Source organism: Trichoderma virens (genome assembly GCF_000170995.1).
Source record: "Trichoderma virens Gv29-8 chromosome Unknown TRIVIscaffold_92, whole genome shotgun sequence".
Lineage (NCBI taxonomy): Eukaryota > Fungi > Ascomycota > Sordariomycetes > Hypocreales > Hypocreaceae > Trichoderma > Trichoderma virens.
The window spans coordinates 1,471,300-1,485,104 of NW_014013657.1; the positions used below are offsets into that span (position 1 = coordinate 1,471,300).

Below are 13,805 nucleotides of genomic sequence, written 5' to 3' on the forward strand. Positions count from 1 at the left end.
CTTTCTTTCTTCCATCCCAAATCCCGTGCCAGTCCTATCTTTTGCATGGGGGGGCCCGTACCTTTTCTTCTCGGTTTCTTTTCCCCATAACAATTTCTCCCCCCCAATTCTCTCTGCCTACCCCCCCCATTTCCTTAACCCTAGCCAAGTTGGATAACCTTTTGTTGTTTCTGGGCCCACGGTGGAAGAAGAAGAAGAAGAAGGAGAAGAAGAAGAAAGGGTACATTCACTCATACAGTGCCGTGGAGCCTGTTGAAAACCTTGCCATTACATCCAAGGAGAGGTGCTGACAAGCAGAACAGCCATCATATCACCGCCATACATACCGAAGCTTAACCAGTCCCATGTCTGTAATGCTGTGAGAGTGTCCGGCATGGTTGTACTTTTTCATCCTTAACGACCAATCTCGACTCTTCTCCTCATTGCGATCTCCGCTTACGCGCTTCTGGAAGGCCATTGGTCATCTACCGTCGCCTTGATTGTATCGTCTAAAGCAGAAAGGCCGTGATTATTCCCAGTCTTGACATCTGAGAGTAGCCGAGGAGCCCGTGGTCGTTGTTTTCTCACCCGCTCAAGTATCCTTTGGACCGACATCTCGAGTGTCCCATCCCTTTGATAGCCCTGCTGTTGCAGATCGAGATGATCGATTCTGCCACTTAGGGTGGCGAAGCTTGCTGGATATAGCTCGCTTAACATTCGCCTTTGCTCCTGATATCAAGCCTTCCAAATCGTGCGTTCGTACTTGCTCACGGGCGTGCTGGCCTCGAGTTGTTCCTTCCGGCAGGTTTGTGTCGCCGGCCACCTAGCCACAGTCTTTTTTGGACTTGGCAACATTGACAAGGGTTATACCTCTTAACCGCTCATCTTTTATTCCACTCGCTGGCTAGAACTTGACATTTTAGCCTGATAAATGAAGAAATCATTTGATGTTTTGGGTACTCTTATCTATTTTCGATACCACAGTCCCTGGTAAATCTGCAGGAGAGCCGTTTGCCACTTTTTACAAATTCTCAACACGCCATCACACCGAGGCTTTTTTACTGGAAACCACCAGCTAGTCGACGACGCTCACGGCGATAATAGCTATTAAGCACGAACGCGAATTTTTGTCGAAAAGCGATTTTGTTGCGCGAGCAAGTCTGTGCCCGTGCTGGATCCTGGGCCATCAGTCTGCCGTCGTATTTCGATCTCTATTGCCCGTCCGCCTCCACCGGCTGCGCCCACATACCCGCCGAGTCTGATCAATCGCGGATATTGAGTTTTGGGTCCCCACAACTAGAATTAAATGTTAGATCACCGGGATCATAACTTTGTCAAGAAAACGCATAGTTCTCATTGCGAGAATGCAGCCCGCCCAAACCAACCAAGAGCTGGAGGATATCTTCAGGGAGCTTGGCATTTCTCAGTATCTCGACACGTTTGTGGAGCAAGGCTTTGATACTTGGGAAACCATTCTCGACATTCAAGAGTCTGATCTGTGGGTAAACCAGTTTGCTTGTATGCGCCTGCTCAGGGCTAACTGTAACCCTAGTGATGCTTTAGGTGTCAAATTAGGACATCGAAGAGTATGTATAACAACGGATATCCGAAATCGATAGCAGATTGCTAATTGGAGGCATCCTCAGAGACTTCAGCGGCGAATTGCCAACGCAAGGGGCATCGATCCCAACATCGCACTCTTATCAATAAAATCTAACCCAGAAGAATCAAAACATGATGGGGTTAATAAAAAGAGAGATCCTCCTAATCAAAGTGGCGATAGTGTCGTGACGAAGCGCAAATACCGCCGACATCCGAAGGTGAAACTGACCCAAGCAGCCTCTTTTCGTGACAATGGGCATGCTAACCTCGGTGATTAGCCAGATGAGAATGCGCCTGAACGACCCATGTCCGCGTATGTACTCTTCTCAAATAGTGAGTCTTATATACTGTGGCCGCTGCTTTCTTTTAGGCAATCTGCTAACCACCATTGTAGAGTTGAGAGAAACCTTGAAAGGTGATCGCAGTCTCTCATTCACCGAAATAGCGAAGCTGGTCGGGGAACATTGGCAGAGCCTTCCATTATCCGAGAGGGAGGTATATGAAGCCCAAGCAAGGGCGAGCAAAGACCGATACTACCGAGAGATAACAATCTACAAGCAGACAGAGGAATTCCGCAGGTATAATCTTTACCTCGATGAATTCAATGAGAAGCAGGCCAAACTCAATCAAGGTGTGTACATGCCGCGCTGAAGAATGAGCAGTGGTTTTTTTTTCTTCCTTTCCTTTCTTTCTTTCTTTTTTTTTTTTTGAGCTTCCTTGATATACTGCAGAATTGGAGCTAATTCATTCGACATCAGGCCAAGATGATGCGAAACGAGCAAGATTGGAGAAACACGAGCTTTCGCACGGGAGTAGCAGTGCTGGAAGCAGTACCGTGGGCAGCAGCACGGCTCTGGGTGGCTCAACCTCAACTGCTAGTGGCAGTAGCAGTGAGAGAATGCGTAAAAGTGAATCTCGGGAGCGTCCGAGCCTTCGGCACAACAGCGCAAACTCGATCTTGTCTGCTGCGGAATCGCAGCATTCCTCAGCAGGCTCGGTGCCATCCCCAGCGACGGCACAATTTGACGTTGACATTTCCACGAGAAACAAATCACAACACTTGCGGCGAGGCTCCTCGTCATTAAGAGGATTGACGCACCAAGCCGATGTACCACAGCCATACCTTCCATCACTTTCCGATATGCTGGCCCCCGGACAAGGGAAAATAGGCGTCCCGGTGGCTGAGAATGCTGTATTTATGCATGGTTTTGCAACTAATCCCAGAATACCCATCTCACACGGAACACACGTGCTGCCACTCGCTCCAGTACCGCCCCTCTATCATGAGACATCGTCCAGTGGCAGTAGTGTGCCGACGACATCGTCGGGCAGAGTTAGTCGTAAATTGAGCGATGGCCATCTGCCAATCCATGCGCTCTTGTCAGACCACGACCAACATCCCCAGCACATCGATGAGAGCCCGTCGTATACGACTAGCTACGTTGCTAGTCCAATTGAGCGAGGGAGGCCAACCTTTGGACAATTCCAGGGTCCTAAGGGATACGGTACCGAGCCCTTTCGAACTGACAAGCCTTTGTAGAGACGCAACTAATATGAGTTGTTAAAAGGTTTTCAGACTGCTTCCTCAGCTTTTCAGCACATGAAGGTCGAGGAGACAAGCGATGGCGATGTGCTGATGACTTCAGCAGACGCACCGCCTGCCAGCTCCAACACCATTGCCGTAAGTGGGCTCGATGGGGTGAACGCTTTATTAAAGGCCGGTGAGATGTTCGGCCATCAGGGCCATGGTTAAATTGGTAGGCTTTTGACCAAGTGATTTGGTTGAATCACCTTGACTTAGGTGGCCATGGCGATGGCGTGGAGCTTCCACTAAGAGGCAATGTTTGGAAAGCCGCTTGATTCAGTTCATTCTGCCTGGTTCTGTTTTCTGCCTGGTTCGCAGATGTCTTGCGCATCTTCGAAGTTCTGTTCAGATACCCATAACCGTTTTCTTCCGATTCAATTCGTTGTATTGGAGATATGGTTTGTATGGTTTTACTTTTCCTTTCTTTCTTGCGCCTGTTCCTTTTGATGTGATTCAATTCGTTGCGTTGGAGATATTTGTTGTGTTGAGGATATGGTTTTGCCCCCCCTTTTTCTTTTTTCTTTTTTCCTTTTTCTTCCCTTCTTTCTTTCCTACGTCTGTTCATATTTGTGGCAGAGAACTGTGAATGAACTTGGTTGGGAAATTCGGGAGATGACGGGAAGCCGGCGTTGATGGAAAGGTCGATTCTGGTCGTTTTCATAGGACCCAAGCTTTATGGGAAAAGCTATCGGGGACAGTGACGGATTTTGTTCTTGTTTATTGGATTTTCTGGTACTGGTACTAAAGACTTGGTGGGAGCCCGGAAAGAGTTGTCGTGGAGAGAGTTTACCGTGCTCGGTTTTGATATGTTTGCCGTAAGAGAGCCAATGGTAGGGAATTCGAGGGATATATATATGCGTTGAGTATTAAATTGACAATTGGATTGATGTGTAACCAATCGTGTAGTTGCAAATCTGAAATGGTGAATGGTTCAGTATGTGAATTGGCAAAGAGGAAGAATAAATCTTCAAGTCACCAAGAAAAGTCATGTGCCCGCTTGTTTATACTGGAAGTTGCCATGGCGAGGGTTTAGAGTTTGTGGCAGGAGCACTCAGGTAGCACCCAAGCACCTCCTGATTCACCTGTAGAGGTACTTGCGAGTAGGTAAACTACCTACCTATCTTATCTTAGGATTACTAGGTAAGTAGATAGTAGTACTCTTAAGATGGCTAGGAATTTGAGAGAAGTTAAAGTTATGATCAGGATGAGAGAGTCAATGAAGCTGTAACAGCTGGTTTAATCAAAAAGGCTCTAATTAATCCTTAGTTCTGTGCAATCGGCAACAAGCGATGAAATTAAATCTTACAGAAGCACATAGAGTATGGCCATGAGCAGTGTATAATGGAACTTTTGGCAAACCATTGTATCAGATATTTAATACCAAAAACAGTCATGAGAAATCATCATGCAATTCATTAGAAGCTGCAAACCCATCGTCATCATGCCTTCTTCCAAAACGTCTTATAGTTCAAATGGCCACCGGCCCCCATTTCTAAATTTGTTCTTGTTCTGCATTATAGCGAAATCTACACAGCGCCTTCTGTAAGATCGGCGGTCCAGTCCTTTCGAATGTCCAATTCATTTAGTCCCTCCGTATTTTCAATCACAAGGCCCTTTTCGTTTGCTAAATGAAGCAGACAAATGAAACAGAACGATGTGGAGATGTCGGCCATGGCGGGCTTTGGATATACCGATTGCAGAGAGTTCATCACCTCGGTAAACTTGAGAGTAGTATTATCCTCCGAACTGGGCGGTGATTGCCTTGGCTCATTTGGAGTTGCCAGTGGCTCAGCAGGCTTCTATCAATCATGGTTAGCAACACAATAAATGGATAAACAAAGAGCCTTGAAATGATGGACATCAAATCAAATGACATTGCACATACCTCCAGCTCTTCCAGGCCCATGCCCTTCCAGATTTCCTCCTTGAGTCGCCGTACATCGACCTTCTTTGCAACCCTGGCATACTGAACATATTCAGGACGTAGACGGCGCGTTTGAGTTATGAGTGTCGTGCCGAAGGCGCCCATCGTGTTCATAGTCTCCCCGTTGAGCATAGCGGTCATTCCGACGCCTTCCGTCATGCCCCCATCTCCCTCAGCTCCTGGCGATAGATGTTCTCGGGCGTCTGAAAACTCAAGGTCATCGTCTTCTGCGTCATCGCCACCAGGGAATGGCAGACCGTCGTCCTGGAAGAAGTTGGCATCGTAATCGCTTTCTGGTAGGGCAGCATCCTCTGGTGCATTTTGCTGTGCCCAAAAGGCCTCATCAAGCTCTCCTGCTGGCTGATTGTTGTTGTCCTGAGAGCCGTGGCCTTGGCCACCTCTGCGTGCACCAAATCCTGTCCGCTTAGAAGCTAGGCGAGACTTGGGTTTGAGGAAGAGATTCAGTAAGACCTTTGAGCTAAAATGCTTGTCGTCAGGAAGCAGGTTTCGGGATTTTGATTTCCAGTCCTTTTTGGGCAAGCAGACAGCCGAGTTGCTTGAGGCTTGTGTGTAGATGACGTCGGACTGGCTGGGGTTGAGAGACGACAAAAAGTCGATTTCGAATGGCTCCTTCTCCTTGCGCTTCTTTGTCTCTCCTGCTGGCTTGTTGACATCTTTGATCTTGCGAATCCTCCAATGCTCGGCACTGGTCCAGTTCTTCTGTAGCGCTTGGTCGAAGAAGCTCAATATATCTTGATGCATCTTGTCGGCATTCTCCGGTTTGGCCATGGATACGATATACTCGCCGTTTTCATCAAAGCCCTCACCATCTCCACCCTCTCCACCCTCTCCGCCATCTAGACCAGCGTCGTATACACGCATTTGAGGTTCGAGAGCAGCCTCCTTGGCCCAGGCCTCACCACCCTCACCGAAAGCAACATCTCCAAGGGTATCAAAGTTGCCAAGGCCCAGGTCATCGTCGTCAAACCCGGCTGGTGCATCGTCATCAATGAAAATGCCGGATTTATCGCCATGGGCGCCGGAGCTCTTATGCTCCTGGTCTTGTCTCCAGTCTTCTGGGGCCTTGAGGAAGGGAATGTCCATGGAGCCGGAGGGGTCTCCTAGCTCAAAGCTCTTCAGAGATGGGCAAATATCAAGCTCATCTAGAAGGCCGAGGTCGGGAAAGAACCGCTGGCCGAGGGCCGCAACGTCAATCTCCACGTTGGTATCATCATCCTCTTGGGTCTTATCCTGTTTTTTCTCTAGATGGCTGCGTTCGTCGTGTTCGTCGCCGCCGTCCATAGTTATATCCCCCTCTTCGTCCCTCTCCCTCTCCTTCTCCCTCTCCTCGTCCTTGTCCCTATCGTCATCCTCAACCTCGTCCTCGTCCTCCTGGCGCTCTTTCTTCTTTTCATCTGCATCACCGGCATCATCGCTACTGTCGAAGACAATGCGGCCTTGCGAGTCAATCATTAGGTGATTAAGCAGTAGACCTTTGGCGCCTCCCTCGTCGAAATCGGCCGAGGCTTTCTTGAAAAGGGGATCGACGGCGAATTCAAGCTCAAATTTCTTGAGTTGCAGTGAGGCGAACGATGGGGCTAGTGTTGCTTCGGATGACCTCTGTACCTGTAAGGTGGCGCAAGCCGGTTAGCCTATGAAGGGGATATTCTCCAATCCTCTGTTGTTCCTGCTCCTTACCTTCTTCCTCGTCTTTTTCTTAATATTGCCATCCTCATCAACCTCTTCCTCGCTCTCTTCGCCTTCGCCGGCGCCGTCTTCGGCGTCGCGGTCCTTCTTTTTACTATTGCTATCTGCTAGACCACTCAGCAGCTTGCCGGTCTCGGTTGCGACACTATCGATTCGATTGGTGTAAATCTTGACACAGCCATCAAGCGTGCAGCTAGCCTTCTGGAAGTTGACGCCATCGCCCTCCTTGAGCAAGGACATGTCGTGAAAGTAGTCGATGAGGGCAAAGTTCCATGAGTTGGTGGCATTGATCTTGTTGTCGGTGGCCATCTTCATCCACTCTTCGAAGTTGGCCAGGATTGGGACGCGCTTCATCGGCGTCACGGAAACACCTCCAACCATGATGGGGTCATCGTCGTCCAGCACTCTTGTCCCCCGGGGCGTGCCGGGATAGGGGGTTTGTGAAGCATTCTCAAAGTCCTCGATTCTCAGGCTGTTGCGCGGGGTGGCCGCCCTCTTGATCTCCTTTATCTGCTTTTCCTGAAGAGCTTTTCGATTGTTCATTCGCTGGCCCTTTTCTTGCGCATCGTCGTTGAGGGGGATTCTATGACGCATTATTGATATTAAAGCCCTCTGGCAGGCTGGTTGGGATTCATGAGATGCTTACTTGATGGGAGATTTGAATGGCGACGAGTTCGAGGCAGCTGACGCCTTTGCGCCACCAGCGCGTGGCATCTGAGCAATCCGAGGCATTGTCGGGAACGGAGGTGTCGCTGATTCTGCGTTGGATTTGTTCTAAGAGATGCGAGGCAAAGCCTCTGCCGCGTGTCGTCTTGGTGCCAGTATTTTTTGTTTACTGTTGACTTTCGTGAAGCAACACGAACTACAAGGTGTCTGCGGCGCAAACCCCACCTTGGCTTAGTGGCCAACCAATTGGTGCGATTGGAAGGCCGCCTGCGCCACGCGCCACACATGGCTGAAATTTGAAGTTACGCGACAACAGTAAGCAGGTGCAGGTACGGATACTCCGTACTCTTTTGTCGACACCCAGTACCTTTTGTGCCTGGGCAAACGGTCAGAACTCAATGGGCAAAGTTGCCGCACTCTGCGTTAGAGGGGAATGGCATGCACAGCCCAGTTTATTTCCATAAGGATCTCACGGATAAGGCACCTCTAGCTTGCTTTGAACAGTCTGGCTCTGTTCTTGGCTGGTTCTCTCCCATGTACTGATTTAAATGAAACAAGGCATTTAAAGGTCAGCAAGGCAACTAGATACCTGTAGCAAAGCCAACGTCCAGCACTACCACCAAATAGGTACAGACGTGGAAGTACTTGATAGGTGTTGGTACATGTACCCCGTATTGTACTTTCAGTGCCGGTACCAAGGTAACGAGCCCCTCTGGAAAACCTTAAAACTGGCAATGGGGATCCTTCCCGCTTTGTTGCGCGGTCGGAGCACAGAAAAAGTGCCACCGCGGCTAACGTAAGGCACTCTTGGCACTCTAGACCAACGTCGTCATTGAACTATCATGTCGCGCACCCACAGTTGATGATACGTTCATGACTGTCGCATTGCACGGCCAAATTTCACGACTGCTTCCCGCAACTCGCCCGACGTAATCTTGCGATATGTCGATGCGACCAGCATGCGGACAACCAACGCCAGACGGGGCCGTTTGAGCTTCCGGCCCTTTTACACCACGGTCCTGCTGTTGTCTCTACTGGCCGCGTACTCTTTCTTGGCACACACCCAGCATCATTACGGCGATGCTCACGGCGACGCTCACGGCGAACTGGGACTGTTCAGACGCTCCGACGAAGAGCCCGAGTGCCGTCAAGTGCACACCGCCAAAGACCAGTGCGCCTTTGTCAGGGAATACTGCATCGATGAAGATGCCGGCCTCCTTCCCTACCTCGAGCTCTACTATTGCAGGCTGGGCAAAGCACAACCTGTTGCCTTTGTCCTTCTGGTGACCTGGCTGGGGCTTTTGTTCACCACCATCGGTATCGCGGCGAGCGACTTCTTCAGCGTCAATCTCAGCACCATCGCAACTATCCTGGGCCTGAGCGAGAGCCTTGCAGGCGTCACGTTCCTCGCCTTTGGAAATGGCTCCCCAGATGTATTTAGCACCTTTGCAGCCATGGGCTCCAACAGTGCGAGCATGGCTGTCGGCGAACTCATTGGCGCTGCCAGCTTCATCACGGGTGTAGTGGCTGGGTCCATGGCATTGGTTAGAGAGTTCAGGGTGGATCGTCGCACATATGTTAGGGACATCTGCTTCTTCATTGTTGCAATCTCCTTCACCATGGGGTTTTTGGCTGATGGAGAACTGCGCTTTTGGGAGTGCTGCGCCATGATTGGATACTACGTCCTCTATGTCGTAACTGTTGTCGGATGCCACTGGTACACTACGAGGCGAAAGCGCAGGCTGCGCAGAGAAGGGGAGGCCCGTAGTCACTTCTATGGGCTGACTGGCCACAGCGGGGATGAGCTGGCTGGTGAGCCTTACCGAGACGAACCCGACGACGCGAGCGAAGAACTAAGCCGACGGGCGCCGAGTACTGTTGGGGAGAGTGTCCTCTCCGCTTTGGAACGCGGCCCCGTCATAGAGGTTGACGGCCAGAGTGCTGAGACGCCTGGTAGCTTTGACAGCGAAGAAACAGACGAGGACCATGAAAGAATGGTTGTGGCCGAGGTGACAAGAAGCATGCGAGTCTTGCGTCCCCAGGGCGGGCGGAGGAACACACTTACGCCGATTCGACCCAGTTTGATTGGCGCATTGGAGTTTAGATCTGCTTTGGCACACTTGCAGCGGGAGAGCAACCTTCAGCTCTCGCCAATCCCAGCCCGGAGCTATTCTGAGCACCACATTTCCAGAGGGCGGCGGAGAGGGAGCACGAGCGCTGTCTCTGACATGCTACCTCCCGCCGCCCAAGGCGATGTCTCACCCTATGATGCCGCTGCCGCCGATGGGAGGGAGAGGGCCAGGTCGCACGGAACCGCACCAACTTCAGCAGCCGTGCCTCATGATCTACTAGACGTTGTGCGAGAGAGATCAGATTCCAGCTTGTTGTCCCCTGCTGCCAGCCAAAGGACGGCGAGCCCTGCACCATCGTATCAAATTGGCGGCAAACTGGCTCCCCCTCCGGTCGACCTGCCAGGGACAGTGGCTGGTAGTCATCATCGGCAACCACGAACATCAACTGTCACGCCTCGGCTTCAGCTGCAGATACCAAGTCGACGCAGCAGCCTGAGTATCCCAACCTCACCTATAATACCTTTCCCTCAATATACAGACTCTCCCATGCCGATCTCACCAAATACGCAACCTGAGCAGGCTGGGTTTAGCATGCTTCCAGCCTCGACCACCGTTCGCGAGAGCCCATTTGCTGCGCTGGGCAGCGCCGAGGCTATGTTACGACCAGTGAGATGGTGGCCATACTCAGTTCTTCCTGCGCCGCATGTTCTCCTTGCTACCCTGTTTCCGACATTGCAAGGATGGAAAGAAAAAGCACTATGGGACAAGGCTATCAGCATCATATCTGTACCGAGCATCTTTCTATTGGTAATAACGCTACCAGTTGTTGAATCGGAGATGGCGGGAGAAGTTGAATCCTTGGACGATGCCATTACCTATCGTTCTAGTCATGTGGCTCCGTCCATTTCGATCCAAGAGGGAGAGATTGAACCTGAGAATGAGTGGGAACGGTTTCGGAGATATTCTCTACATCGCAGAAACAGCGATGCTATGACTGGAAGCGTTCAGACTCCGCTCTTGGCATTACCAAACGAAGACACGCTGGTTATATCTCCCCGCACCCAGGAGCCTGGCATGCCCAAACCTTTGTCCGAAGTTCGGTCCATCAGCCGAGGGAGTGAGGAAAAGTTGGGATGGAACCGATGGCTCGTCTGCCTCCAGCTCTTTATGGGGCCGCTGTTTGCCGTCGTTATTCTTTGGGCAAACATCTCTGAAGACTGGGAGAGACCAGGGGCCATGTTGGTGCGCATGATTTTGTGGACGCTATTAGGATCGTTCATTCTGCTGGGAGCTTTGCTTCTACTTACTTCGGAAGAGAAGCGACCCGAGTACCACTTTTTGTTTTGCTTCTTGGGGTTCATCATTAGCATAGCATGGATTTCAACTGTGGCGGGTGAAGTTGTTGGTGTTTTGAAGACTTTTGGCGTAGTCCTCGGCATCTCCGAGGCTTTACTTGGACTCACCATTTTCGCAGCTGGCAACAGCGTGGGCGATTTGGTGGCTGACATTACAGTGGCTCGACTTGGATATCCCGTCATGGCATTGTGAGTACAAACCGACCATCTATTATTATTTTCATGTTTTTTATGAATAATCGCTAACTGAGTCTCCCCTACAGGTCTGCCTGCTTCGGTGGTCCAATGCTTAATATCCTGCTTGGAATAGGCGTGGGCGGTGTCCTTATGATGGTCCAGGACGCAAACCACCATCAGAGCAAGCACCCGGGAGACGATTACGCATACAAACCATATCGGATTCAGATAGGGGGAACCTTGATGATTTCGTCCATTACGCTGCTTGTGATTCTGGTCGGCTTGCTTATCGCTGTGCCTCTGAACAAGTGGATTCTGAGCCGCAGAATCGGCTGGGCACTGATTGCCATCTGGGTGGCCAGCACGGTGGCCAACGTGGTCGTCGAACTTACAGGCGTAATTGGGGATATTTCTTAGCTACTGTGATGGAGGGGGATTGTACAGTATGCGCTCACCTGTTTGCTATACCTATGTAGGATATGATGTTTGATGGGGGAATGACGTCGATGAGGATATGGATATGGTGCATCGTTAAGAGCATGAGCATGAGCATGAGTATGAAGCATGGGCTTTTGGATCATTTTTTACTTGTACAACATTCGCTTTATGTTTATCGTTTGTCTTTTGGAGGTAGATAGCACACGGCATAGGGATGGAATATTTGTATAGGCATTAACTTAATACTGGGTATAACAACCTTGAACATTTAGGTGGTATGATATCGATGGACGCCTTAATGAGAAGCTGACTCTCTGGAGGCTCTCCAAAGGATTCAGCGAACTCAGTTGAAATCTCAGCCTCAGAATTGCGCCCCTGTATTTACCCCGCCACCATGTTATTTTTCAAGATACGCCTTTGGCGTTGAAGATTTTACGAGGCTCTTCGTATTCACTCACACTCTCAGTCACATCACAATGTACGCGTGTCCAAAACCTCCTCTCCATCTAAGTAAAACACAAAACCAGAGGCTGTGTATGTTCGTCACACCCTTCATCTGTTTTCCCGGGCTGTGACATGTCCTAAGTCTTGTTCAAATTGATCCATGTCTTGCCAATAAACACTCGCCCAGTATCCCATAGCGCCAGTAGAGCCAACGTGGCTCGTATGCTGAAATTAGTGGCTCGCGGCTCCATTTCATTTCTCTCGCCGTATTCCCAGCTAAGCACTGCCCCTCCATCCATTAGCCTCCCTGTAGCACGAAGGATCACCTGCAAATACAGTCACTAGTGCAGCTGGTACAGGGGACCGAAGCACTAACTCGAAGCTCAGGCCAATTGGAGTTTCGTCACTGAGGGCTCCTGGCTGTCAATATTTATTTTCGCTGACCGCCTACGATTTGACTGCCCAACCCCTCGTTGAACTGAACATCCCGCCATTGACAATCTTGTCTCTTCTCCAAAGCCTCCGAATTCGTATAGATTCCTGTGTCTCTTCAACGTCTTGTTGCTTGTATCTTTTTCATCTTTCTACCTTTTATTTTATACCATCTTCTTCTCCTTCTAATTGCCCGCCATGTCTGCACCCACCTATACCCCTCTTGAGGAGCGTCCTCTCAAGGACACCATCTGCCTTTTCGATGTTGACGGCACATTGACTCCTGCCCGTCTTGTAAGTTGGCATTTCCACCCTTGAGAAACATTGACATCGTCTGCACCGTCTTATTTGACTTCCAATTCCCAACCTACCGCCACTCTTCCACTCCAATTCTCAACCCCGCGATCCCAATTCGGTCACTTCGCTAACATGGACCCTCCCCCTACCACAGGATGCCTCCCCCGAGATCCTCGAGCTCCTCCAAGCCCTCCGCAAGAAGTGCTCCATCGGCTTCGTCGGCGGCTCCGACCTCATCAAGCAGGAGGAGCAGCTCGGAAAGCCCGCCGGCGTCCCCGTCACCACCCTCTTCGACTTCTGCTTCGCCGAGAACGGCCTCACGGCGTACAAGCTGGGCCAGCCCCTCCCTTCCAACAGCTTCATCCGCTGGATCGGCGAGGCCCAGTACAAGGAGCTCGCCAACTTCTGCCTGCACTACATCGCCGACCTCGACATCCCCGTCAAGAGGGGAACCTTTATCGAATTCCGCAATGGCATGATCAACGTCAGCCCCGTCGGCAGAAACGCCAGCACCCAGGAGAGAAACGACTTCGAGGCCTTTGACAAGGATGCCAAGGTCCGACAGAAGTTTGTTGCCGCCCTCAAGGAGCGATTTGGACACTTGGGTCTTACGTACGTCGCGTTCTCTCTTCTTTGATGCAGCCTATGCGCTTTAGCCGTAGAGAATCCAACTGACACTATACCTAGCTTCTCCATTGGTGGCCAGATCTCCTTCGATGTCTTCCCCACCGGCTGGGACAAGACCTACTGCCTGCAGCACCTCGAGAACGAGGCCAAGAAGCCCAACGGAATCACCTACAAGAACATCCACTTCTTCGGCGACAAGACTTTCGAGGGCGGCAACGACTTCGAGATCTTCACCGACTCCAGGACCATTGGCCACTCCGTCAAGGGCCCCGAGGACACCATGCGCATCCTGAAGGAGCTGTTTGACATCTAAACCTATTTATAATTGAGATACGCTCGTATATTGCGCTTCAAGAGGTGGGGGAGACAGAGTAGAGCCAAATGCTTTTACAAAAGGACAAGTCCACAATGATGGCCCTGTCGCATCAGATCTAGATAATACCAAGAATACCAAGATAACCCAAATTTCAAAAAATTTCTCATTTATATAAAGTTTACAT

The 13,805-nt window shown here is 50.5% G+C and overlaps 4 protein-coding genes across 4 annotated transcripts; 3 read left to right on the forward strand and 1 right to left on the reverse strand.

Annotated features, from left to right (window-relative positions):
- Positions 1–1,343: 1,343 nt before the first annotated feature.
- TRIVIDRAFT_228694 (uncharacterized protein) lies at positions 1,344–3,334 on the forward strand (the record flags this gene model as incomplete). The annotated part of the gene is made up of 7 exons (XM_014094387.1): positions 1,344–1,477; positions 1,532–1,565; positions 1,626–1,799; positions 1,860–1,914; positions 1,976–2,212; positions 2,340–3,086; positions 3,150–3,334. 7 exons carry the CDS (start codon positions 1,344–1,346, stop codon positions 3,332–3,334), a joined length of 1,566 nt encoding a protein of 521 aa, XP_013949862.1.
- A 1,370-nt stretch (positions 3,335–4,704) lies between these two features.
- TRIVIDRAFT_123512 (uncharacterized protein) lies at positions 4,705–7,382 on the reverse strand (the record flags this gene model as incomplete). The annotated part of the gene is made up of 4 exons (XM_014094388.1): positions 4,705–4,953; positions 5,052–6,404; positions 6,468–6,716; positions 6,789–7,382. Coding segments are annotated over 4 exons (2,445 nt in total), but the record flags the coding sequence as incomplete, so codon positions are not given.
- Positions 7,383–8,422: 1,040 nt separating this feature from the next.
- Positions 8,423–11,484, forward strand: TRIVIDRAFT_38928 (Ca2+ transporter; the record flags this gene model as incomplete). The annotated part of the gene is made up of 2 exons (XM_014094389.1): positions 8,423–11,079; positions 11,154–11,484. 2 exons carry the CDS (start codon positions 8,423–8,425, stop codon positions 11,482–11,484), a joined length of 2,988 nt encoding a protein of 995 aa, XP_013949864.1.
- Positions 11,485–12,445: 961 nt separating this feature from the next.
- Positions 12,446–13,618, forward strand: TRIVIDRAFT_211181 (uncharacterized protein; the record flags this gene model as incomplete). Its single annotated transcript, XM_014094390.1, has 3 exons — positions 12,446–12,675; positions 12,833–13,290; positions 13,366–13,618. The coding sequence occupies 3 exons, from the start codon at positions 12,580–12,582 to the stop codon at positions 13,616–13,618; spliced, it is 807 nt and encodes a 268-aa protein (XP_013949865.1).
- Positions 13,619–13,805: the final 187 nt, after the last annotated feature.